The following is a 23985-nucleotide window of genomic DNA, read 5'->3' on the forward strand; positions in this document are numbered from 1 at the left end:
CGCAGCCCGAGAGGAACGCAGGGAAGTAAAGCCTATGACATTCCTGCTAGATGTGGACTATCGGTGTGTTTAATTTTGGCTGTATCAGTTTAGACGTGACAGCCGCACAAACAAACAGACACCACATCAATTTTATCATAGTATAGTTAGATATATAGTATCGATGACATGTAATTGTTCAAATACGAAAACTAATATTAAGGACAGAAACATACTATTGTCTTCAGCTTATCATTAAGGATGCAAAATCTATAAGGGATTATGGTTTGAAGTCACACAGGCTTAGGTTCACGGAATTTCACTGTGTCTTAAATCTAACTTTTGTTTAATTTTGCAAACCATGATAAAAGAAATCATTCTGATTGTGAGACCAGAGGCAAACTTCAGAAATCCGTATATGAGAATCCCAAAACAATAACTCTAATCTGATGAAACCACGGATTATTTTAGATCGGCAATGAACCTTAGGGCTATTATTGGATCCATCGACCTACTGCGTGCTTACTCTCTGTCTGTGGTTGTTTTATACTCTGTGTCGATAAATTTGCAACTTGATAAAGACTTTCCGGTCAGTCCACTCTGGCGCCACCGACGTCATAGCTTTCCCTTTCTTACAACTGCTAAAATGTCTCTGGTTGAATTTTTACGTTTATCTCTTGGTTTTCTACGATTTAAAAAAATCTTCCGCTTGAGAAATTCGGATTATTTTAGACATCAAAATATATTTTACTTGGGATTGTTTCTTCTCTTCTCCGTTACAACCAATTAATAGGCGTACTCCCGGCGCTGCAAACCTGCAGACTAAGTGAATTTCTATTTGTCTGATATTACTTTTACTAAAGTATTTCCTTTCACATGTCATATTCTTATTACCTATTGAAATAACATTCGATTAAACGAGTACGTATGTTTGCTATTGCTCCTACAGAGAAGGGAAAAGTTCTTTTTGGTAAAATAAATTTGTCACTTTTTTATATAGGCTTAAGTATATCCATAAACACGCAAACTACAAACGCATTTCTTCACAATAGTAACATGGTAATTTTAAATGTATAGATTTCTTATTTCCCCCGTTACCTTAATTTAAACAGCAATGTTCTAAGAGTACAAATTTAAAAACCCCAATTTTGTTTCTTACGGTAACATTAGTAGTTTCTTCCCAATAGGGTAAATTCACTAAACTAAGTTATTTGAAGAAAATATTATAATGTATTGGAACACACAAAACTTGTAATATACACAATCTACTTTATAAAACAATATGGACATGCAAACTGGATAAATTGTAGAAATTGCCATGTTAAGCTGATGCAAATGACTTGAGCCGAATTTCTAACTATGTACAAACAGTCAACAGTAGAGTAAATTTGTAAGTCAGAATGATACTCGGGGAGCGATCTGGAAGAAAGTTTGGCTTTAGTCCCGAGGTTCCGAGTTCAAATCCCGCCAATCACCTAAAGGCTTTCTGCCGTAATAATACCGCGACCCTCTAAACGTAGCCATAAGTAATTTTAAAAGCTTTTCCTAGTTAGAGCGTAGCGACGTATGTGAATGTATATGGAACATAAAATGTCTTCACAGATACTTGACATAAAGACGTCCACTGTATGTACATGTTATATGTATATGTCAGACGCCAGCTTGCCCAATAAACCTTGAGGAAAATCCGTTTACGTTTAAACTTGTGTACAGAGCGATAAATTGATATTGAACGTTATATGTTGCGCAACACTCTTATTGTAGTCCTTGGAGTAACTAGTCTAGAGGAGGACACGTCCATCAAGTGACGTAGCTGTTATTGGAGGGAGTTATTGTTGTCACAGGATAGGCCACAAAAGCATAAGGTTAGTTGCAACAGTTGATTAGGTTAGTTGCTGTAGCAGTGACGAAAAAAGGTTGTTTGAGATAAATGTAACGATTGATCCAGTCAATGAATTGTTACAGATTTTTACGAGTGTATTTATGTTTGGGTGGATAAGGCTCTCGCTTAGTTAACATTTTGCCGGCTCGATCTTGAGAAAGTCTGAAACCTTTTACCGTTCGAAACACGATCCTGCTGGTCTTGATGAGTGTTTTTTTATAAATGGTTCTTACTAAATCTGTAACAAAGCTGAACAACTCACACCATTGAACAATTTTTAGCTTTAGCATTAGCAAATTGAGATGGATATGCAACCTAGGGTAGGTGCGTATTTTTAACCCAAATATGAGTAAAGGGTGTAGAATGGTGTGAGATGATCTGTGTAGCTTTGTTAATGACTTAAGATCAGCTGTTTCATCAGTCAGGATAATTTGATCAAGAACAGCTGGGCCCAATTTCGAACCATCAAAATGCTACTACTTTTCTCGCATCGAACCAGCAACCTTTTAACTACTCATACCTATCTAATTTTGCTAATTTTGGACCAAATTCAACCTATCTTGATTGGTAAATTTTGAATAATAATAAATACAGTTGCATATCTTTTTAGTAGTATATAAGCAATAAATTTTGCTAAAACACTAACCTACTTGTTGTTTGTGAATTTCGGTGCTTGTTTGTCAACCTACTCAAAACGAAACATGACTGAGCTTTGAGTTTCTAGTATACTTTTAAGGTTTACAGGTTTTAAAAGTATGTTTTGTTATACTGGCTATACTGTTTCACAACTATTTAAACCCGCCTTATCCTGTGGAACTGGAGGCTGGTGCGGGACGGGCTTTGGCCCTCCGTCTCCAGGCTCCGGAATATTAATTGCAGAGATTCCTGTCCAGTCAACGACTCCAGTCTATATATAGCAGATCTCTGGACTGGTGACCCCGATACTCTGCGACCTTGACCTTGTAACCTTGGCCTGACCTTGGTCATAAGAAATTAGCTCCAGTTTATTTTGGTGGTTTTATCCAATTCGCAGTCTGAAAGTATGTAAAATTATTGAGTCAGTGATCTAGACCAAAATTAATAGACGGGAAACTATTAAAGACAAGAGGTATGGTTTTAAATGCTTATAGATACACGCCACCTAATGGTAAATTTAATTGTGATGGTGATTAGTCTTGTGTTTAAAATTACTCAGTGATTCGGTACAGTAATTCTCAAAAGTAACAAATTGTATTACTCAGAATCAAACAAATGAAATGTGAAATATTGAAAAACTACAATGTTGGGGAGACTTAATTATTTTGAGCTTTTTTCTTGCCTACACCGGTGGACTTTTTGAGAGGAGATGAGATAGTGTGTGTGTGTGTTAGTGTAGTTCAAACGCTTTTTTGGGAAAGCGTTCCAAACACATATGTTTTGTTGATGTGCGGGAATCGAAACCGTTCCTCCGTATTCAAGAGTTGGCTAGAGTTGCAGTATGATTAGTAGGAAGTTTTGCAATCATTAGGCCTATTAGAGTACATTAAATCAACAATTAATTACTGCAATTAGGAAACCTTTGATCTTGGAGTTAAAACCCGGATTCTCGTCTAAGAAATTCACACACATCAAAATTACGAAAAACGACAAATGCACAACTTTTTGCCGCCGGATTTTGTCGCTCGTCATAAATCAACTAAACGAAAGCAGCTTGAGCAAGTCGAGTTTATTTTGCGACGAAAGGACAGGGGTTGAAAAAGAAAGAGAAGAAGGAGGTTCAGAAAATACAAAAACGTAAATGACAGTTTAGATAAAGGGGGAGAACAAAATGGGTTGCTCAAAGGAGTTGAATAAAGCGGCCTCCATACATACTTTGCAAATTGCCCTCTCAACCTTTGAAAGTAGATTGAAAAGTTGCAAGAGGGGTCACCATATTGTGTATTGTAAATTTCTAATTTCACAGAAGGTGTTAAATTTTTACATACCAACTAACTTATCGTATGTTATTTAACGTCTTTCTCTTATCTTTTTAATACTATAAATTATAAAGTTACGAAAAAACATGTAGTGACTAAAATTTAAAGTAAAATAAGGTAAATACGAATCATTAATAATATTTGTAAAAAAATACGTAGGTAGGAAAAAGTAGTGAAAACCAGTAAAAATTTTAAAGATATTTTAATTTTTTTGAAAGGCGTTTTAGGGGTGAAGGGGTTTGATTTTCGGCAAACGCCCGGAAATTAGGGACCAAGACCTACAATCGTGCCGAATTTCAGATGTCTAGCTATTCTAGAAATGGGTAAACATTTGTATCCCCAGTGGGTCAGTGAGTTACACATGCGGCTGTAAATTAGACTGATGAATTACATCTTAAATTGAAGTAAGAATTAGAAAATAGATCAAATTTATGTTTTTTGGTCGAGTAATACAGTATATATGCCGTTGCTTGATGTGGAATCTGTGCGTGCATAGCTTCAATTTGAGACCTCAATCATGAAAATCGGTCGGGTAGTAAAGGCAAACGAACTTGGAAAATAAAAACCAATTTTTAAAATGTACAAGAAGAAAATCACAAAAAACAACCTACTTTTTAATGGTAATCAACACAACCAATGTATTTCTTAAATCGTTCAGTTTACAAAAAAACTACAATTTGTATCGAAATTTTCTTTTAATTTTGTCCCTCAAGAACAAAAGACACTACAGAATCAACAAGGGTTCTGATAAGCTGAGTTCATGAAATTTAGCCAGAGCCAGACTGCGAACTCTCGACTGTGATAAACATTTCACAGGCGCGAGAACGTAAACAAACAAACGTTCTGAGCAAAGTGCCGAAAGTGGTGTAATGCAGGGCGTTGACACAGCCAAGGACTGGCGGAGAACAGGGAGTTCTTATTGAAAAAACGTTAAAGGGTTATGGGTCGTGCATTAATTGCACCAAAGAGTTCCATAATTGCGCCAAGCCTTCAAATGGACCTAAAAATTAGTTGCGCCAAGCCCAAGCCAGGTAGGGGTGAGTTGACAGCAGAAGGAATTCCCTTGTTTACGTGTCATCCTAACCTAACCTATCCTAACCTAACGTAACCTAACATATTCTTACCTAACCTAACATGACCTTCTCAATTAGACAGTCAAAGATGGCTGCCACTTGGAGCAGTTAGGAAACGTATCGGGTGGATCCCTGAAGTAGTTGGCGCAATTCAGGAATACCCGTCCTTTATGTCCTACCTTTTACAACATGAAACGCTGGGTTCTTGGGACAGTTTTGCACCTTAGACAACATTAGACTTATACTCGGTGTGAAGGCACCTGTCTTCTGACCCTATGGTTAAGGTTTAATGGTAAAGGTCCCTAATGACTGGACAATGGTTTAAGGTTCGAGAAAGTCCTAGGTTGACGAAGGATCAGGAGACAGGTTGTATCATATATAGAGGGTTTTGATGTCCCACCTTCACATCCACGCTAAGTTCTAGCCCGGAACTGTTTTCACACATTAGCCTACAGAGGACAGGGAAGTCACAGAGAAGGTTGTGGCATTATCACATTAATAAAATTCAATTGTGATTGGCTAGATTTGAACCCGGCACCTCGGGGAGTAGTCGTCATGAAAGTAGCAAAAGTCCCACACCGATGTTGCAGTTTTACTTGGATATTGTCTTACACCCTGCTCTGTATCCATACAAATGTTAATTAGTTTGTTTTTACCAACAACACTATTTAGAAACTCATCATGGCATCGTAAAATTTCATTGATCCATAAAAATTGCTAATTCTCATAAAAATCAAAGAACACCCTACGGTACACACTTGTAGAGGGTCGTAATCTTTTATTTATAAATTTATAAAACTTCTATTTTTACCAAAAAGGACACGATTATTCATACACTATCCCCTCCTAGAGTTAGAAGGATGTGATAATGAGTATCCTTGATTTATCTGATGTCAATATCAAACAAGGAAATATGCGGTAAAGCATCGCGATCACTTTTCGGAATGATAAATAATAAATAACAAACTCCATAAAGGATATTGCGGTTTGAGATATGTACCATTGCGGTCCAAGGAAAAGATTTCCTGGTAAAATAAAGTCACTGTACAGTGTTAACCCATGTGTTCGTTAAACTGATGATATTCAAATAGGGAATACAAGTCACATGTTTGAAGAAATATTTTAGTAAATCAGACAAATGGAAATTCGCGTTGTCTGATAGTTTCCTGTGTCGGGGGTATTACCTTATATTTGAATAAATATGATACGGACGATAAAAATGTTTGAATTAATACGTTAGTTCATTTATTTTATTTACACTCTAAGAGGATGTAGAGAATTTCTCACTGAACGTTTGAAATGCCAAAGGGCGAGGTCATTATTCTTCTTCTCTTTGTTTTTGCTGTTTTGCTGCCTCACTAGATTAATTAATTACTGGCTAATCATTGACACCACAAGTAGACCGCGCCAGCCGCAGTTATTGAAATGTACGCAATTCCATGATAGCCTGTGAAAATAAATCCTGACTAATGAAACAGCTGGTCTTAGTCAGTAAAGCTACACAGATCATATCATTACATTCTACACTCATCCTTCGCTAAAATTTATTATTAGCTGAATAAACGGAAATGCACATTTTCTGAATTAGAACGGATGGTGTTTTTGGTCTCTGGTGACCTCAAAACGAAAAGGTTAATCGGTCCCGGGTCCAGGTCTTACCATGGGACCTACGGTAATAGCTTATTCCCTGTGTGGGAAATACGCTAAACGAAATGGTATTTTGCAAACTTTATTTTTTAGCGACTTGACTTAATTCTTGTTGTTAGTTTTCTGTTCTTCCGAAGTTGTCACAAAAAGATGAAAGAACCGTTAGTCTTGATTTAAATCCACTTCTACTCTTCATATATTGGCAAAGTAGACAAATGATTCAACTTAAAATTTAAAACCACTTTTGGCCCTAATATTTCTCGAAGTAGATATAATAGAATAAGTAATTTAGGATTGAAGACTGAAGAGTCCCCTGAATTGAAGCTTAGCCAATATCAAATCTCTATCACCACCATAAAATGCATTTTTTTACTCTGATGCATTTATCTGAATTTGCGCACTGCGTTGCATTTAAGTAGCAAGTCAGCAAAATGCGTCAAAATTAGGGCATCGGAGCAGTAGAGATAAAAATGAAATAACAATTAGTTAAATGTTTTGTTATCGGGTAAACAATGATTCTATATCTTTGGCGTAAGCCATGTGCCAAAAAGAGATTTATGGACTTGTTGTTTTATTTTATTTTATAACTTTAACTGTTAATAAAATACATTGTAACTGGCTCAAACAATATCAAACGAAGTAGGCCTATTACTTAAATGTGAAAAAGTAGTTTGACGCATTTTATTTGAAGTATTTTTACGTTAGTAAGATAAATCCTATTTTATATTCGGAAAAACTGTATACAGGTCACGAAAACTAGAAAAAGACACGGTACATAGATCAACATATAGAAACGTAGGCCTATTAAAAAAGAAAACTGTACAAATTTTGAAGTTTCAGTGTTTTCTATCGTTAGACCAGTATATTGTCTTTACAAAAAAATGGGGTTGAAATATAAAAATTTTAATGGTGAAAAATCCAATAATCCACCTTTTCTCATATGACATTCTATTTATGTAGCTCATCAAAGTTGAAATTTTTAGTATTTTTTCTTGATAAATTAATTAATCAGGATAAAGAACATGTGCCATGCATTTTCCTATTGTGATATACAGTACAAAAAAATCACTACAATCACTACTACTGTATAATGGGGTTTGTATGGTACGAATATTGTGTCATGCATTGTCCTATTGTGATATGCAAAACGAAACAATAACTATAAAAAGTTTTGTATGGTACACAAATTGTGTCATGAATTTTTCTATTGGTTTATACAACACAATCACTATACAAATTTTAGTAATGGTCCAAAAATATGTTTAACAGCAACCATGTTTATGTGTTAATCATAATCTTTATCCTCCTGCACCTGATGGCGATTGAGTAGCTAGTTTTTATATATTTTAATTTTACATACAGTAACTTAGGTATTATATTGTAGCTCAATAGTAATAAAAATGCAGTTTACGTGTCATTGTGGCATTGGGTGTTTCATATTACTTTTATTTAATCCATGCTAATTTATACATTCGGATTTCGACTATGCAGGTTGCTGTGCGAAGGGAATGCAATTTGTTGCAATAGGGTTTTTACAATATGTGGTGACTTTAGAATCTCATTTTCTCATTGGTTTAACGCTCTTATTTTCCAGAAATGTTTACGATAGATATTTCTCAGCTATCTTTGAGCTTCCTGATTTGCGTTATGACATTTACTGTCGATGTATAAAAGTCTAGGCGTAATTTTGAAAGAAACATCGCATAACTCCACATACTTTATTACACGTTTATCAGACAGTGTTGTTCATTTGACTACTTAAAGCCAGTCATTTTACCACATTTACATCACACTTTACGATTTTGTTTTTCCAATTTTAAAACTGACTCTGATGTAATCGATTTTTTAACTCGTCAGTAATATCTTCTTGATTAGAAAACATGGCTGCATCCCGAAAGCCACGAATGTTTATGGCTATAAGCTGGGGAACGAAAGCCACGACAATTAGTGAAGGGTCGAAAAGGTTTTAATCCTGGGGACGTAAGCCACGACTGCTGTCAGGTCAGGGTGGCAGCTCACAGGGAGAACGGGAAATTTAAGCTCCCTGTTTTACTTATGTATCTCAATCAAGCAAGTTCGTCAGTCCAATCTGAATCCGCCGTGCTATAAAGGTTAGAAGTAGACCTTTGAGCTCTACTAGTGTTTGTTACATATTTTATTCTACTGTCTAGTTATCGTTAGTGTAATATATTTGTTCTCTCTTACAAATATAATAATTAATTTCAAGCAAATAATAACTAGGGATAAGGCTATTACCGTAGATAGTACGGTAAACCCTAAACAGTTTTACTTTTTCGATTTAATGTCCTCAGAGTCCAAATATGTATTAAATCTATTCATATTTACTCAACGAAATTCGTTATTAATGTGTGACGGACGATTACTGAAGTTCAACTAAGGGAGAATTAACCACCAGGATCTTCTGACTGTTCACTCTGAAAATATCTTAAAATCATGTTTGTTGCTAGAATACTATTGCTGATGTATAACTTAGGTTTACACGTTTAGACATAATTTTTAAATAGAAGGCTACAGTCAGTTCTACAATATCTTTATTAAAAAGTTATATGCAAATTTAACTTACATAAACACCGTGCATGATGTTTTATTGTGGTACTTATAACCCTCAGAGGCCCTAAACAGTTGCAGGTTCTCCTCAAATTACCAGTAAAAGGTGTTATTAAAACTTGATGTCATGCATTACATTTCTCAACAAAAACCTAAACAAATTTTGTAATATCGTTCAAGCGCGTATAGTTGACACAATACATGAACTCCTATTAAACAGCAACTTATTCAACAGCAATTCCAAGAATTTGCATTTTTATTAGGCTATAAGTAGGAATGAACGGGATTACACTTATAAACAAATTCTGATCTTTTTTCTTGAGCACCTTCTTCTTGACATTTTCTTGAATAAATAATCTTAGTAATTGGAGAAGACAGGTACCATGCCTCAAAATAATATCTAAAATTCATAACTGCCATGATATCCCAAATATGAGGAATGTTACTAGTAGGGTTACGCAGCATTCAAATGACTAATTCCAAAATACCTTACCCCAAGCCAGAAATCAGCTGTGTGCCCTATATGTTCTGTAAAATATTACATGCCCGTATGGTGCTGGTTCTTTAAAACAAGTACAGTAATGTATAAGACTTTAACCCAAACAATGTTATGCCATATTTATACCATATTCGCCGCATCTAAGTTGGTATATTGGATCGGTTGGTAATGAATTTATGTGTAATAATCATAAAATAAATATTAATAAAAGGATAAGACCATTAAAAATATTTGTGTATTTATAAATTTCTTTTTATTACATTACAAAGTTGTAAAAGTTAGAGAAAATACGACAAAGGTATCCATATTAAGGAATGAATGTAAGTATTTAACATAAAGACAAGCTTGATAACTGATCTGCTACTATACTAATATAGAACGAAGAATCAACCATAAAAAATATTGACGGAGTTTTTAAAGTTATTTATAATACATACGAATAAATGTAATTGTTTGGATTTTTGAAATTAAATATCGACAATAGTCACCGTTATTGTTTAACAAAAAAGAGTGATTGAAGATACACCACATCACTGCATTCAACATTACAACATGTAAAACTAAACATGTAATGGACTTCCGTCCCGACGTAAAACCTTGTATAACTTAAGTTTTATGTGTAACTTTTATCGTTAAATAAGCATATTATCTTCCATAATACTCAATACAATAAGGGGTTTTCGTCATACTAAAGCAAAAACACGGATATTTATACCACATGCGTTGCGGGTCTAAAGTAAAATTTTTATTCCGAGTAAAAATAAGCTGTTATAAACGACAAAGTGGGAAGTTATACGATAAAGGTTTTCGTCAATATTCCTCAGCCTATGGCCGATCATGTAAATTATTCGTACACATAAGTACGTGTAAAAACCCTACACTTAAGTTTAGAATGAATATTGTTCATATTGGATCGAAAACAGTTTTACCAATACATACAAATTTATCTATTTACATATTTGATATTGATTCTACAGGAAATGAAACTAAAACAGCAAAGTGATTAACAGTCATAATATACATGGAATATAGGGTTTCATTTGACTGCTCCCTCATTATTTTTAGCTCTTACGGCTGTATTTGAAATCCGTTGAGACATCATCAAACAGCTTTAGCAAAATATTTGCGTCCATCCCTGCATATTATAATTGTCATGTTCATGTGAAAGATTCCCGTTTCTCCCTCGCCCCTCCCAACTACCTGACCTGCCGTCGTGGCTTTCGTTCCCAGGATTAAAACTTCTCAACCCCTCGCTAATTGTCGTGGCTTACGTCCCCCCAGCTTATAGAGATAAACATTCGTGGCTTTCGGCCTGCGCCCGAAAAGATTTACGTGTTGGTACCATCAAAGGAATACACAGGCCCTCTTATTCCAATTTCCAAAACACATATTGAAGTACATGTAGGTTTAGTTTGGCGATTTCCCTTGAAACCTCAAAAGGTATTCAATTTGATATATTTTTACAACACCGAGATAATACCATGGTGCGTATGAATGATATTGGTTGAATAAATTAGTTGACAGCTTTGTTCCTGACTAAGATCAGCTGTTTTTTTTTTAGCCATGATCGTTTTAAAGCCCAATGATCAAGGACAGCTGGGTAAAGTTTCGAACATTCAAAAAGCAACCGTCTTTGATAAGGATTCAAGCGGGAAGCCGTCTGCTTAGTGAATGTTTTTTTGAAAAGCGATTTAGCGAACAAGTCCTTGAATTTTGTAAACAATTTAAATTCAAAGACTTTTAGATTTTACATAAATGTACTAAACCTATACAATTTGTAACCGGAAATTCAAAGTTTTAAATCAAAAAGTCAAAAGTCAGGAATATAGTTTACAGAGTTTTCTCGCTAACGAAATCAAAAGTTATACCATCAAAAACCTCAAACACGTTAAGTTTTAGAAGTGAGATGAGTCTACTGGAACGGTCACTCATTAATTGCGCCCAAGAGTTCCTTAACTGCGCTAAGCCCTCGAAGAGTTGAAGGGTCCCAAACAATGTTCCTTAGTTGCGCCAAGGTCAAGCCAGGTAGGGGTGAGTTGCCAGCAGAAGGAATGTCCTTGTTTACGTGTTATCCTAACCTAACCTATCCTAACCTAATCTAACCTACTCAATTATACAGTCAAAGAGGGCCACCACTTGGTGCAGTTAATGATCGTATTGGGTGGTCCCCTGGAATAGTTGGCGCAATTCAGGAATACCCGACTACCTAACTCAGTTCAGTGAGCGCAATTAATGCCCGCCCACTGGAACTGTTCTAATTTGATCCTCTTCGGACTTATTGGAATTACAAATTCTTTTGAACTGCAAATAATATTATTTTGTCTTTAAAATTATTGTGTACAACTGAGTAAAATAGACGAAATCAGCCAAATGACACATACTTTTTCCCATTAGTTTGTCAACAACCCTTATATGCATGGGTAAGCGGTGGGAGTACAATGATATTTATGGGTAAAATAAAAAAAATGCGATAGCTTTTGAGGTATAATTTCTACAGCATTGGGGGTTGTACCATTTTGTTTAGAGTTAAAACAACTAAAATATACTACATTGTAATCAAAATTGCTTGAACAGTTTTTATTTTTATCGGATGTTTGCGTTATTTTATGGGGTTTAATAAGGAAATCCACATACAAATTCCACATTATTTTTTTATATGAAAACATAATGGGAATACATAGATTAGTAGCCACACACAAAATTTCATCAAAATACCACAGTTATTAGTCTGTCTAGCTCTGTATACATCCACAAAGGCATGACTTCGAAAGACACTTTTCGGGTCAAGGCACAGAAAACGTACTTAGTACGTTTTCTGTGGTCAAGGGGATCCTGAATGGACATTTCCATCCAAAACTCAATCTAAAAAATGTTGACGAAAACAATACTTTCCATTTCCATACTTTCTATCACGGGAGTGAGTAAAAGATACACATTGAATTGGAAAAGCTATATATTTTAACTGTGTATTTTCAATGCAGTTATCCCAGCTAACATGTCAATGCATGGCGATGTTGCGGCAATATTCTGCTGTGAAGTAACTGTTCCATGAACACATGTGGTTCTTGGTTCTTGGCACTCTTTATGGTGGTCCGAGTCCTAGGAATGGAATACGAGACTGAGTGGTTACGTTATAAACAATGCGGAATGCGCTCGCCTTGGAACATGAAGGCAGCTGGTTCGATCCCAAATAATGTTGATTTTGGACTAAGTAGTAGTTTTTATGGGGCTATGTCGATTTCCACCATGCGTAAAACGTCAAAGCGTATCAAGGCCAGGAGTTGCACCGTCCCCCAAACAAATGTGGATTGTAAATATTATGTAATTTATTTTTAACCTTTTTGAATTGGTACAATGGTATGCATACACAACAATTACAATCGTCAGTACAAAGGTTATTTTGCATTTTTGTCGTCTATACAAAGGTTTGACGACGATTTTGACAAAAACGTAATATATATTTGATGATCATTGAAATATGATTGTTTTAAATAAGACAGCAATGACATTAATAACATTAAAAAATAACATTAATAACTTTAAGATAGGCATACAAAGTGTATATCTCCTCAACTCAGTAGGTAGTTATATTAAAGTAATACAGTAGAATTTTCTCCTGTCCAAATGACTCTTTAGAAATCACACCAATTTAAGTGTAGTCAATCAAAACGTTGGAAACGAATAGAAATCGCTCGTCTCCAAATTAACATGCAATATGTAAAATTCTCTCGAGCAGTTTTTTGACTTTACTCGCAGTGTTTAATTTTTTTACTGTGCGAACCCAAGTGAATTTCTAACAGATATAACATGCATTTGTTAGAGAAAATAGTCTTGATCATGTGTCTTTTAATTTGTGTAATTGAAATTAAGTTCTATCAAAAAGGTAATTCTTTAGAAAAGAATTGCATAGTTAAAGAATAATTATCGTAGTGGAATAAGAAAAATTAATAATTTGGGAAAAATCTCGAAGCAATATACTCATTGTATGGTTTTAAAATGTTTTTCATTCTCATTATGATCCATTATCATCATCAATTGAGATGGAGACGTCACCTAGGTGCGTATTTTAGCAAAAAAAAAAAAAAAATTGTGAAGAATGAGTGTAGAATGGAGTGAGATGATCTGTGTAGCTTTGTTAGACCTACCAAAAACAGCTGTTTCATTGAGCGAAGCTCACTTTCCCTCACTTTGTAACTTCTTTGTAAGAGCATCAGAATGTAATGGCTTGACCAATTGATATGAAATGTGGTCAACAGCTAAAGAATACTGAGAACAATGTTTAGGTAAAAATATTTGCAAATTTCCTTCTGGATTTTATTTTAAGGGTCACGCAATTTCGCTTGTTATTTTAATGTAAGTTGAAAGAAAAATTATATTGGGTTTTTGACATATGGGTTTATCTCGTTTCATTTAAATAAGATAAACATATGTTAATTGTTTGTAACTGTTTTGTTTACATTTCAATGTTTACTTTCATCCTAGGTTAAAGTTGGAATGTAACAGTTTATCAATGGAAGTAACAGTTTTGCTATATTTGTTTTGAACATGCCTCAAAGGCCACGTCGTAATATTGGTCGTCGCACCAATAATGCAAATATTGTAAGAGAGTGGCGTCGTGAACAAGAAGAACCAGATGAAGCAGTGGCGGAAGAAGCTGATAATGATAGGCAGTTAGCTAATCAATTCCAACATGAATTAGATGCACTAAAATTTTACACTTGCACTAACTATCATCGCCAACAACTAACGGCTTCAAACCAATCACCGATTTGTTCGCGTTGTCGTTCAAATGCAACTAAATTCACGGCGTTAAATAATATGGATGTGTCAAGTGTCCCGAACGAATTAACTGACCTGACGATTGTAGAACAATAATTGCATGAGTACATCCCGCTATGCGCATTTACAAAGTACATAAGCAAATGGTCAGGCTTTTATCAATTCTTATTCTTATTCTTAACTAAATAAATGAACTATTAGATAAATTTGTCATTCTTTAGAACTTAAAAAATATCGGGCAAACAAACGGTGAATCTGTTGAAAGGGAACATATTGTAGGTTGTTAGCTGTTTTAGCCATTGACAATCTTTAAATAATGCTTCGCTCATTTAAATGCGTCTAAAGTGTAACGGCAGACCACCCTAGTTAGCCAGGATCCTTTTAACAGCCAAATGATTAGGGACAGCTGGGTCCAGTTTCGAGCCATCAAAAAGCGACTGACTTGTCTTAAGATCGATCAGGAAACCTTTTTAATTGTTCAACATTGTAATTTAAATAACCTGCCTTGTTTGTTTATAAAACAAAACACACAATAGATTCTCTAATTGACTGAAAATAAGTTACAAGAGCAGTAATTTTGTGTTGTCTTTACAAAACAAATTTTTTTTTAAATTCTTTTAAATTAGTAAGTTAAAAATATTTTATATTGTAGGCTATCTACCCAAATAAAAACCACTGTAAGTAAACAACCAGCACTGTAAATAACAATACAGTTATTAATTTTGGAAAATGTAATGTTGTTTTAGTATTTCATTTTAGTGACATATTTTTACCACTTTTTTGTTTCGTTAATAAATACTCCATTGTTGTGTTTGTGTAAGTGCAACAAAACAAACCGCTGCGTTTCAACTATATTTTCGTGTTGGTAATTTATTTTCGGGCGATTTTTTCTCAATTTGTATTGTATTTGATGTTCTTTACCTTAGAATGCACCGAGGTCGCCAGCTGTAGCAGGACACACACGCCGAGGAGCGTAGTCAAGCCGCACATTTTGACACTCATCACTACTCACAACATTGTTCGCGGCCGGGACTAGCGCCCAACTGACTAACGGCGCGAAGGTGTCGGTTGGTGGCACTGCTTCCACCCAAGGAGAAAAAATCCCTCACCCGGATAGAAATCCCTCATTATCCCGCACTGCCCATAAAAATCCCGTGGTGTTCTGCACGAACTATAGTTTATCCATGCTTTGCCTCCTGGAAAGAGTACTAATAATAATAAGTTAAATACCTTATCTTCAATCCAAGTCGTCTTTTACGATGACTATAGTTTCGGGGCAAACAGCCCCATTGTCAAATCTTCTGTCTTGTTAAACTACTGTTGATAACATTGGCCATTGTCGAAGTTCATATGTAGGCTATACATACGAGCCCAAAACACACAAAACATTTATATTTATACGTAACATTGAAAATTAATATTTTTGGCCGGCCTAAACAAAAGTGACTAGCGTTGTGGTTGTACGGACCGGTACACTGTTATGATATTAAGGCCGACATATTCCTTTAAGATACAGCTGTTAATAAATAGCCCAAATAGCTAATGGCAACTAAGGGACCTACAGTTTACAGTGGAATCCGAACCACATTCTTGCCTTGGTATCAACGAATTGGTCTAATTATCAGGATAGTACTGCGGATAGTTGCTGTAGTACTCACTAATGCGGACGTTAATCCACACCAGGAAGTATCACATCCACAGTTCATCTCTATAAATATCCACAATTCGTTTTACCTCCTAGTAGCTGGATTACAGGACGATTATTACTGTTATCTATGAATACAGATTGTTTAAATGGCTTAAAACAAGAACTAGGTTACGTAACAGTAAAAAGACAAAGCATAAAGCAACATAAGATAAATACGAACAAAAGCAAGAATAACAAGTTTTAAACTATTGTAAGAAAAAACAATGAGAAGGCAACACGACTGAGCATGATATGCAGTGTGCAAAAGAAATAAATTGTAACAACCAGGATAGCAACATACTGTACCTTTGTTTCTGTATACTGTAGTTCTTGAGTAGGTAAGATGTTTGTGTCACCCTAGGCATTTCACCAGCTTGCGTGGCATCTATATTTTCTTAAAAATATAAACTCGACTTTTTAAAAAATTTCCACCATTTTCCAATATGGCGGCTAGCATTAAATTTTCTTACGAAAACATCGGAAACCCTGTTTTTAGCGAATTTCCCATATAGGGAATAAGCTATTACCGTAGGTCTGATCCGATTTGGATTAAATTAAGGTATAAACGTGTAAACCTACATTTATTCAAACGAGTTCGCGAATCAGCGTGATCGGACTATGGGAACACGGGTTTATGAGTGGGTTTTATGGGATAAAAATGGGGTTTTCTCATTTTTCATCCTGAAAACATAAAATTTCGCAATTTCTTTCTAAACCATTTTGTAGAGCTAAAAAAAAAAAATAGTATAGCGAAGCGTTACCATACGCCTAACGATTACGGAAAAATTACCAAACAAGTGTAAATTTAAAATTACCATGTTATTCTTATGGAGAATAAATAAACTGTTGTAGCTTGCTTGTCTATGGACATATTTTAATTATTTTTTTTACTTCATACTAAGGTATTGATATTTTAATAAAACTGCTATTTTCTTCCCTGTAGCAGCAAACCTAAGTAGGCTACTAATTAAAATTAATTATATTTAAATAGGAAATAAATCAGACAATTTTAAGGGAATAATTTAGTGGAATTCCACTCAGGTAGATGGAAATTTGCTTAGTCTGCAGGTTTGCTGCGGCGGGGGTATTATATGATTTGGTAGAATGTAAATAATATATTAATTAAAAAACTTCTTTCCTTAGAATTTTCTCTGAAAATACTCTATCGTTTAGGAGCTACAGTGTGTTACATTTAAGAAAAAGTACTATTCTCTGTACATTCTGCATGATGTAGTAGCTCCTAAACAAGTAAGTTTGAAGAGGAAATGCAAGAATAAATCAGTCTTAAAATTTCATATAAATTCTAAAAATATCCAAAAATACTGGGGATTTGATAAGAAATATTTAGCTGCCATTTTTGGAAAAGTGGAATTCATATTTTCAATGTATTTGATGACATTTTAGAATGCAGATGCAACTGACAGGATTCAATTCAATGAATGAAAGTTCATTACCGGTATTTTTGGGTATCCAAGCCTACTTTTATTTATATAAAAAAATACAAAACCTGCTTATAATTGAACGTTAAAAAATTAGTAACCAACAGAAAATGTGAACATTTTGATGGAATAAGACATACGTTGTATAAATCAGAAATCATAAACTTTTTATTGCCGAAATTTGCAAGGTACATGCATATGACAAAGTCAACAACAAATGAGGTTCAAGTTCAACCAAGAAAATAAAACTAGATACCGGTAAAACATAAATAGACAAAACATTTGTCTGGGCAGTTATAGAAGCTTCGTATAAAACAACTATATACTGCTTTTGCCGCTTATATTAACTCCTTTATCGTTAGGTAGTAACGTATTTTCCATCCACCATGGTAGTACTGTAACTGGTGTAGTAGTAAACATGTACAATATTTGCTAATGTTAACTAAAGATATTGCTTACTATAACGATTCATAAATGTATGGTATTTTAATTTAAATCAAACAAAATAAATTATATTCACTTTTATATACAGACCCTACTGAATACAAGTGTATCTACATTCAGTAGGGTCTACGCAGCTCCATGAAGCAAAAAAACAGTCTACCTTATTGGTAAGAAAACCCGCCGCTAGTGCTCACTGCGCTGTCAGCTTTGTCGCTTTGTCGTCTGTCTCCTGTCTGTCACTCTGTCTCTGTAGTCTGCTTCTCTTTTTGTCAGTATCAGTTTTATTTTATTAATCAAATAAAAGTAAGCAATTTTAGTTTAAAAGTTTTTTACAATTGAACAAATTTAATTTCCCAATTAGAATGGGGTCAAAGAAAATTGTTATGACTGGATTGCCGAAACTAATAAGGCGGGATTTATTATTCCAGGTAAATTACCATAGGTTACCTTGGTACTTGGTTAACTTACCCAGACAGAAATTAATTTTCTTTTACAATAAGTTCCATAATTTGTTTGGTTCTTATCTATTTTTAGGCTTACAGGTATCCTATACCTAACTTGAGATTTGTTCAGATCATTGTCACCATCTTGTTTGGTTGAGCCATGACCTTTCTTTAGATTACTGGATGGGGTAGGTAGGTAGATTCTTAATGACTTCATATTTTTGTCTCACAATTGGAGTACAGTTCCGCACAGATTTTACTACTATCTTACAACATAGGCCTAAGCCTATTTAAGAAAGTTTGTGTTGCTAGTAATATTTCCCAAGAATATAGGCTACTATTATCAACTTTGCGTAATTATTCCGTATAGGTGCCTCCAAACGAATTTTTAATTTTGATATCTTACTTTATAGTTTTTTACCTCCTGAATCCAAATATACCATTATTTTTCACAGCTGATGAATATTTCTCAAGATATCGCCGTAATAATATACAACATTACAATAAACAAGGTAGGATGGATGCCATTTAAAAGTGGAATGTACTATGGGTATTTTATCCTTATTAATGATTTATTGATTTATATTTCGCCGTTTAGAAATTACATACTAAAATGGTGCTATTCTAACATAACCTAACATAGGCCTAACCTAACCTAACCTAACCTAACCAAACCTCTAGAATGTGTAAGCAAACTCCTTTTGATGTCAGAAAAGGTATGTCAGGGTGATAGGTCGTGCTTTATGTGAATTGGTGACTGCATTAAGTCCTTTGAAGGTAGGTTAGATTAGGTAAGTTAAAGTTTAGGTTATAATGTATCAAGTTGTTAGTTTATGCTACCTGCAGACTATTTTTGTAAAATTAAAATCCTGAAAAAAACACTTCAAATTACTTTTTCAAAAATGCTTGCATTTTTGAAATAGTAATTTGAAGTGTTTTTTCTGGATTTTAATTTTACAAAAACAGTCTGCAGGCAACATAAACTAACAACTCGATACATTATAACCTAAACTTTACCTTCCTAATCTAACCTAACTTCAAAACACTTAATGCAGTTACCAATTCACATACAGCACGACCTACCACCCTGACATGCCTAAATAAGAACTACAAGTAATTAGTCCACCAGTCCATCTATATCTCCATAATGTGACGAAATTCCTATTATAGAGAACATTAAGTTATTTGACTACAGAATCACTTGAAATGTTATCCATCCTATCTTGTTTATTGTAATGTTAAGCATGTTTTTACGGCGATATCTTGAGAAATATTTATCAGCGGTGAAAAATAATGGTATATTTGGATTCAGGAGGTAAAAAACTATTAAGTAAGATATCAAAATTAACAATTCGTTTGGAGGCACCTATACGGAATAAATACCTAACTTTGTATACACAAACTGTCCTAAAAGATAGCTTATGTTGGGCAAAATCGGAGAAAATACCATCCCAATCCTGTCCCTAAATATGGTTAGCGTACTATCTCTGGAGATTATGAAATAAAATGGTTACAACCTAATTTTCACAATAAAGGGAACAACTGGTATTATATGTGTTTTCTACGCCGATAGCATTTTAAAAGGATATTTTTAAAAGGAAACAGTCTAAACTCTGGTCTTGTTCTCGTTAACTTTCTATCTAACGTCGGCCTTCTTGTTAGATAGCATCTTAAATTCATAGTCAGCTATCAAGACAGTTAATTTAAGTTACATGTTAATAAGAACATGCTAAGTAATTGTTTAATAAATGGGCCTTAGGACCAACATTTCATACATCTAAAATTAATGCTCAGTCACATATTGCAAATGATTAAAGTAAAAAACGATTTATAAAATGTTATTAAATTAATGTACCAGTTATTTTATTATTTTTATGTTCCTCATAATCACATCAAGCATGTTTTAGAGTGCTGTACATTGGGCTGAGGAAGGTTTTAAAGTATTATTCCTTAAGAAATCCAAATTTGAAACCATCCCTTCTACAGGACATGGACCACAGATACCTTCATCAGAAGTTCTCTCAAAAATAAGAATCATGTATGTATATACTGTATTGTATTTTTAGTGGTTTTTTATAAGTAACCTATTTACTCGCTAAACAAAAATGTATATTGTTTTGTTAATATAAAAATATATTGTTTTTGGTTCATTTTAATTAACTTATTTCACGTGAGAATTTTGTGATGAAACAGTTTGAAGCCTAAAATACATATTATTGTGTTTGAAAATAAATCATAGTTGGACCAGTGTGTGGAAATATAAAGGATAATAATGATTAAACTAGACTAGCTGTTACCCACGGGCTTCACCCCGTTTGACTTCATGACGAACATTTTAAGTATATATGGTTTATGGGGGTGTGACTTGTAGTTTTCTTAAAAGTTCAGGGTACTTTGGGCTTTATACATGGATACTCACCGACACCGAAGCAATTTTAGATTCAACAGCCACTTTATTAACATAGGCCTACCTAAGAAAATTATTGTTGGCCTTTACTACAATAGTAAATGCCTAGAGAAACATAAAATAAATTAAATTCGGTAACTGAAAACTTAAGCGGCCTTTGGTGATATTCTTTTCTCCTTGAATATGGTGCAGTAAGCAACCGTAATTATTTTTGGTAGCTGTCTTTGGAATTTAAGTGATTACTAGATCAGTAGGCTACAATACAAGGGCTATTCAAAAAGTAAAAATAAGGTCTGATAGCAGCGCCTTATCAAGTACAGACGAGTTCGCCTCCTCAGTGACAGTCTAGTTGTCACACTGGAATTGCACTGCCCGTTGTTGCACTTTTGAAATTGTATAAGTGTTTTGCTATTGAAAATCCTGCCAGTTGTGAAGTGACGTCCGTAACATGGTTTTTGTGGGCTAAAACCTTCAGAAATTAATGGCAAGTGAGTTGAGTGTATGGAAACAACGTAATTAATTACATTTCTAAGTTTCTATAGAATATAGGTTAAAAATGGTCAAACTAAAGTTGATGTCCAACATTTTGTTTTTGCATGACAATGTCTGACCTCACGTGGTAAATTGCTCACAAGTTCTCCTTTATTCATTTAAGTGGAAAAACTTGCTCCAAGTGACTAAAGTAGCACAGCGCTTAAATGACAAGATGTCACCGAGTGGCCAAAATTGTTGGTGGTGGACTCCAGAGGAATTTTAAAGCTCGTCCACCACTGAATATGTGCCTCAATGTGTTTGAAGACTTTTAGTTGCTCTTTAAAAAGCATAGTAAACATTTTTTCTGTAGAAACCTTTTATCTGCTTCCAAAATGATTAATTTCTGAATTGCCCTAGAATAATGTATGATTTTTCAGGTACTTGGAGAGTATGGAAGAAGCCCTGAAGTGCATTTTAGATGTTTTGACCTTCCGGGACACAGCACCTAGAGTGATCCTTGTTGAAGAATTAGAAGAGTATTTATCTGAAGACATCAGAGAAAGAGATCATCAGCTGGCTCAAATATGTGCCACTTTGTGTTTTGTAGCCGAAAGTTGCGCTACTTACTACAATCTAACTACTTACCTTTTAGTCGGCTTAGCACTACCTGAAGACAAAATTCCCCCAGTCATTCTAACTATGTTTAACTGTGTATGGACTTTCAACAGTGAAACTTGTTTGCTTTCTAAAGCGCTGCCACTGGATGATATGCCTAGAGTGCAACTGTCTCTCGGACCTAGGAGTGATGATGGGGCATTTGTTTTGAAAGCTGTTAATAATTTGTTTGCTGGAGATTGAACCTTGTTCGTAATAGCATTGCTGCCTCATGATATAAATATTGGGGATTAAATATCTGTATGATCTGAAGGTGAAACAATTGTTTTGTAATTTTCAGTCCTCGCATGATAATTATGAATGCGGAATCTGTTACTGTGACAGTTTTGTAAATAAAACTTAGCCTGCAGACATAATGAAAAACTTAAATACCACACCGTTAACTAAGAAACAATTGACTTGTCTTAAAAGCATGAATTAAAAAGCAATTTTTCTCCAGTATTTGTATGATACATGTAATATAATAAATAATTTTTATACCATTATCGATGTTGTGGCAATTTTATTCATATACAGAACAATACCAACAAAACTCTAAACTGAAACCATAGACTAAATCAATACCAACTGTAACTACATCCCTACCAGGTTCCAGTACTACTATGTTTCCCAGACCATCAACTAACAGTCAGATACGAACTTCATCACTGCCAGATCCTAGTTCATTGTTTCCTATACTATCAAATACTAACAGTCAGATACCTCAAACTAATACTCGTATCAAACCCTTAAAAATTAACAAACTTCTTTTGAACAAAAAGTACTACTACATAAAAAGTTCACATAAAACACACAAAGTTCACATAAAAAGTATTACTGAGTTGTCGTACGTAACAAAGGGAAAAACTTCCTACTGACAGCCAGATGGCAGCGTAGAACGAGAACGACATTTGTTCCTTGTAAATAAAATCACATGTAAAATAATATACTAATTGAAAAAATTGTAAAATAAATAATATTGTAGATAACATAACAGAGTAATTATTTAGAACCGTAACCAGCCTAATTAGTATTAGATCCTAACTGAAGTCATGTGATAAGTAATAAAAAAAAGACTTAAAATTATCTAAATGGAAGCCAATATTTTTTTCTTTTTTTATTGAATAGTTGGTAGAAGGGGTAATCGCACAGTGTTCTTAATTCTTCATATGTGATTCTATAATTGCAAAACTATAAGAGGCGGTTTGGGAGCTCGAGCCCAGCTAGTAAGCGCCTAGTGTTAGACGCGCCTAACTTTAGTCCCCGGAGCAAAAAATAGGAATAGGATTCTGAAAATCAATATGATTTCTTTCAGAGGTTAAAATCATTAGGTAACAAAAATTACCCTGTATGTGGAACGGTAACATCTGAAACTCGGTTTCATGCAATAAAAAGCTTCAAAATTAAACAGTAATTTCCCACTATAATATAGAGGTATTGACGAAAATAAAAAAATAAAAAGTATTTTAAGTATGTGCAGAGGTTATGATTGTGTGAAGCCAAGGTAAATGTAAAATACAGTATATCTTTTAATACTTAAAAAAAAAATTGTTGTCAATTAAAAGAATTTTTAACATGACACTCTTTTTATCTATTTTTCAGAGGGAAGTATCTATTACTGTAGGTAACGCTTAGTTCTGGGACCAATATACTTTTCCATTTTGATGTCCCTAGAGGCCAAAAACACTATTCGTTAAAATTTTTATATATGTATAGCCTATATATAATATATTATGTATACGTACATAAACGTGATAATTTGAGTAATTTTTTTCTGATTTTGATAAAATTTGGCATGAAAGTGTAAGGCGCAATACACCTTAATGACTTCGCGAACCAGCATGATCAGACCATGGGAACCCGGGGTTTATTGGGATATAAATAGTTTTTTTCTCAATTTCAACCCCTATAACATAAATATTTATCTTTAAAATATTTTAAAGAGCATTAAACACAAATTAGTATCTTGAAATGTTTTGTACGGTTATTGGCTACAGAGACTGTTCAGAAAATTGTAAATTTAAAATTCCCATGTGATTCTTATGGAGAATAAGT

The 23985-nt window shown here is 34.3% G+C and overlaps 2 protein-coding genes across 6 annotated transcripts in view; one reads left to right on the top strand and one right to left on the bottom strand.

Annotated features, from left to right (window-relative positions):
- The window catches only part of LOC128995281 (SPARC-related modular calcium-binding protein 2), a 40066-nt gene extending 24645 nt beyond the window's left edge, over positions 1-15421 (bottom strand). For all 5 annotated transcript variants that reach the window (XM_054420246.1, XM_054420247.1, XM_054420245.1 and 2 more), the window contains exon 1: positions 15304-15421. In XM_054420246.1, the coding sequence (XP_054276221.1) occupies positions 15304-15384 (81 nt within the window). In that variant the 5' untranslated portion in view covers positions 15385-15421. The remainder of the gene's footprint in view (positions 1-15303) is intronic.
- Positions 15422-18204: 2783 nt separating this feature from the next.
- On the top strand, positions 18205-22909 carry LOC128994816 (uncharacterized). Its single transcript, XM_054419613.1, has 3 exons — positions 18205-18380; positions 20303-20433; positions 21714-22909. The coding sequence occupies exons 1-3, from the start codon at positions 18315-18317 to the stop codon at positions 22132-22134; spliced, it is 618 nt and encodes a 205-aa protein (XP_054275588.1). The 5' UTR covers positions 18205-18314; the 3' UTR covers positions 22135-22909.
- Positions 22910-23985: the final 1076 nt, after the last annotated feature.

The sequence above is a fragment of the Macrosteles quadrilineatus genome, unplaced genomic scaffold (assembly GCF_028750875.1).
Source record: "Macrosteles quadrilineatus isolate MER2022 unplaced genomic scaffold, UCM_ALF_1.0 Scaffold_5__1_contigs__length_97177068, whole genome shotgun sequence".
In the NCBI taxonomy this organism is placed as follows: domain Eukaryota; kingdom Metazoa; phylum Arthropoda; class Insecta; order Hemiptera; family Cicadellidae; genus Macrosteles; species Macrosteles quadrilineatus.

What these genes read in the sequence shown, in the direction of transcription:
- LOC128994816 (XM_054419613.1), top strand. Translation starts at nt 18,315, where the DNA reads ATGGGGTCAAAGAAAATTGTTATGACTGGATTGCCGAAACTAATAAGG. An exon ending in GGCGGGATTTATTATTCCAG is followed by an intron (nt 18,381 to 20,302) that starts GTAAATTACCAT and finishes AGCATGTTTTAG; the next exon opens with AGTGCTGTACATTGGGCTGA. An exon ending in CTCTCAAAAATAAGAATCAT is followed by an intron (nt 20,434 to 21,713) that starts GTATGTATATAC and finishes ATGATTTTTCAG; the next exon opens with GTACTTGGAGAGTATGGAAG.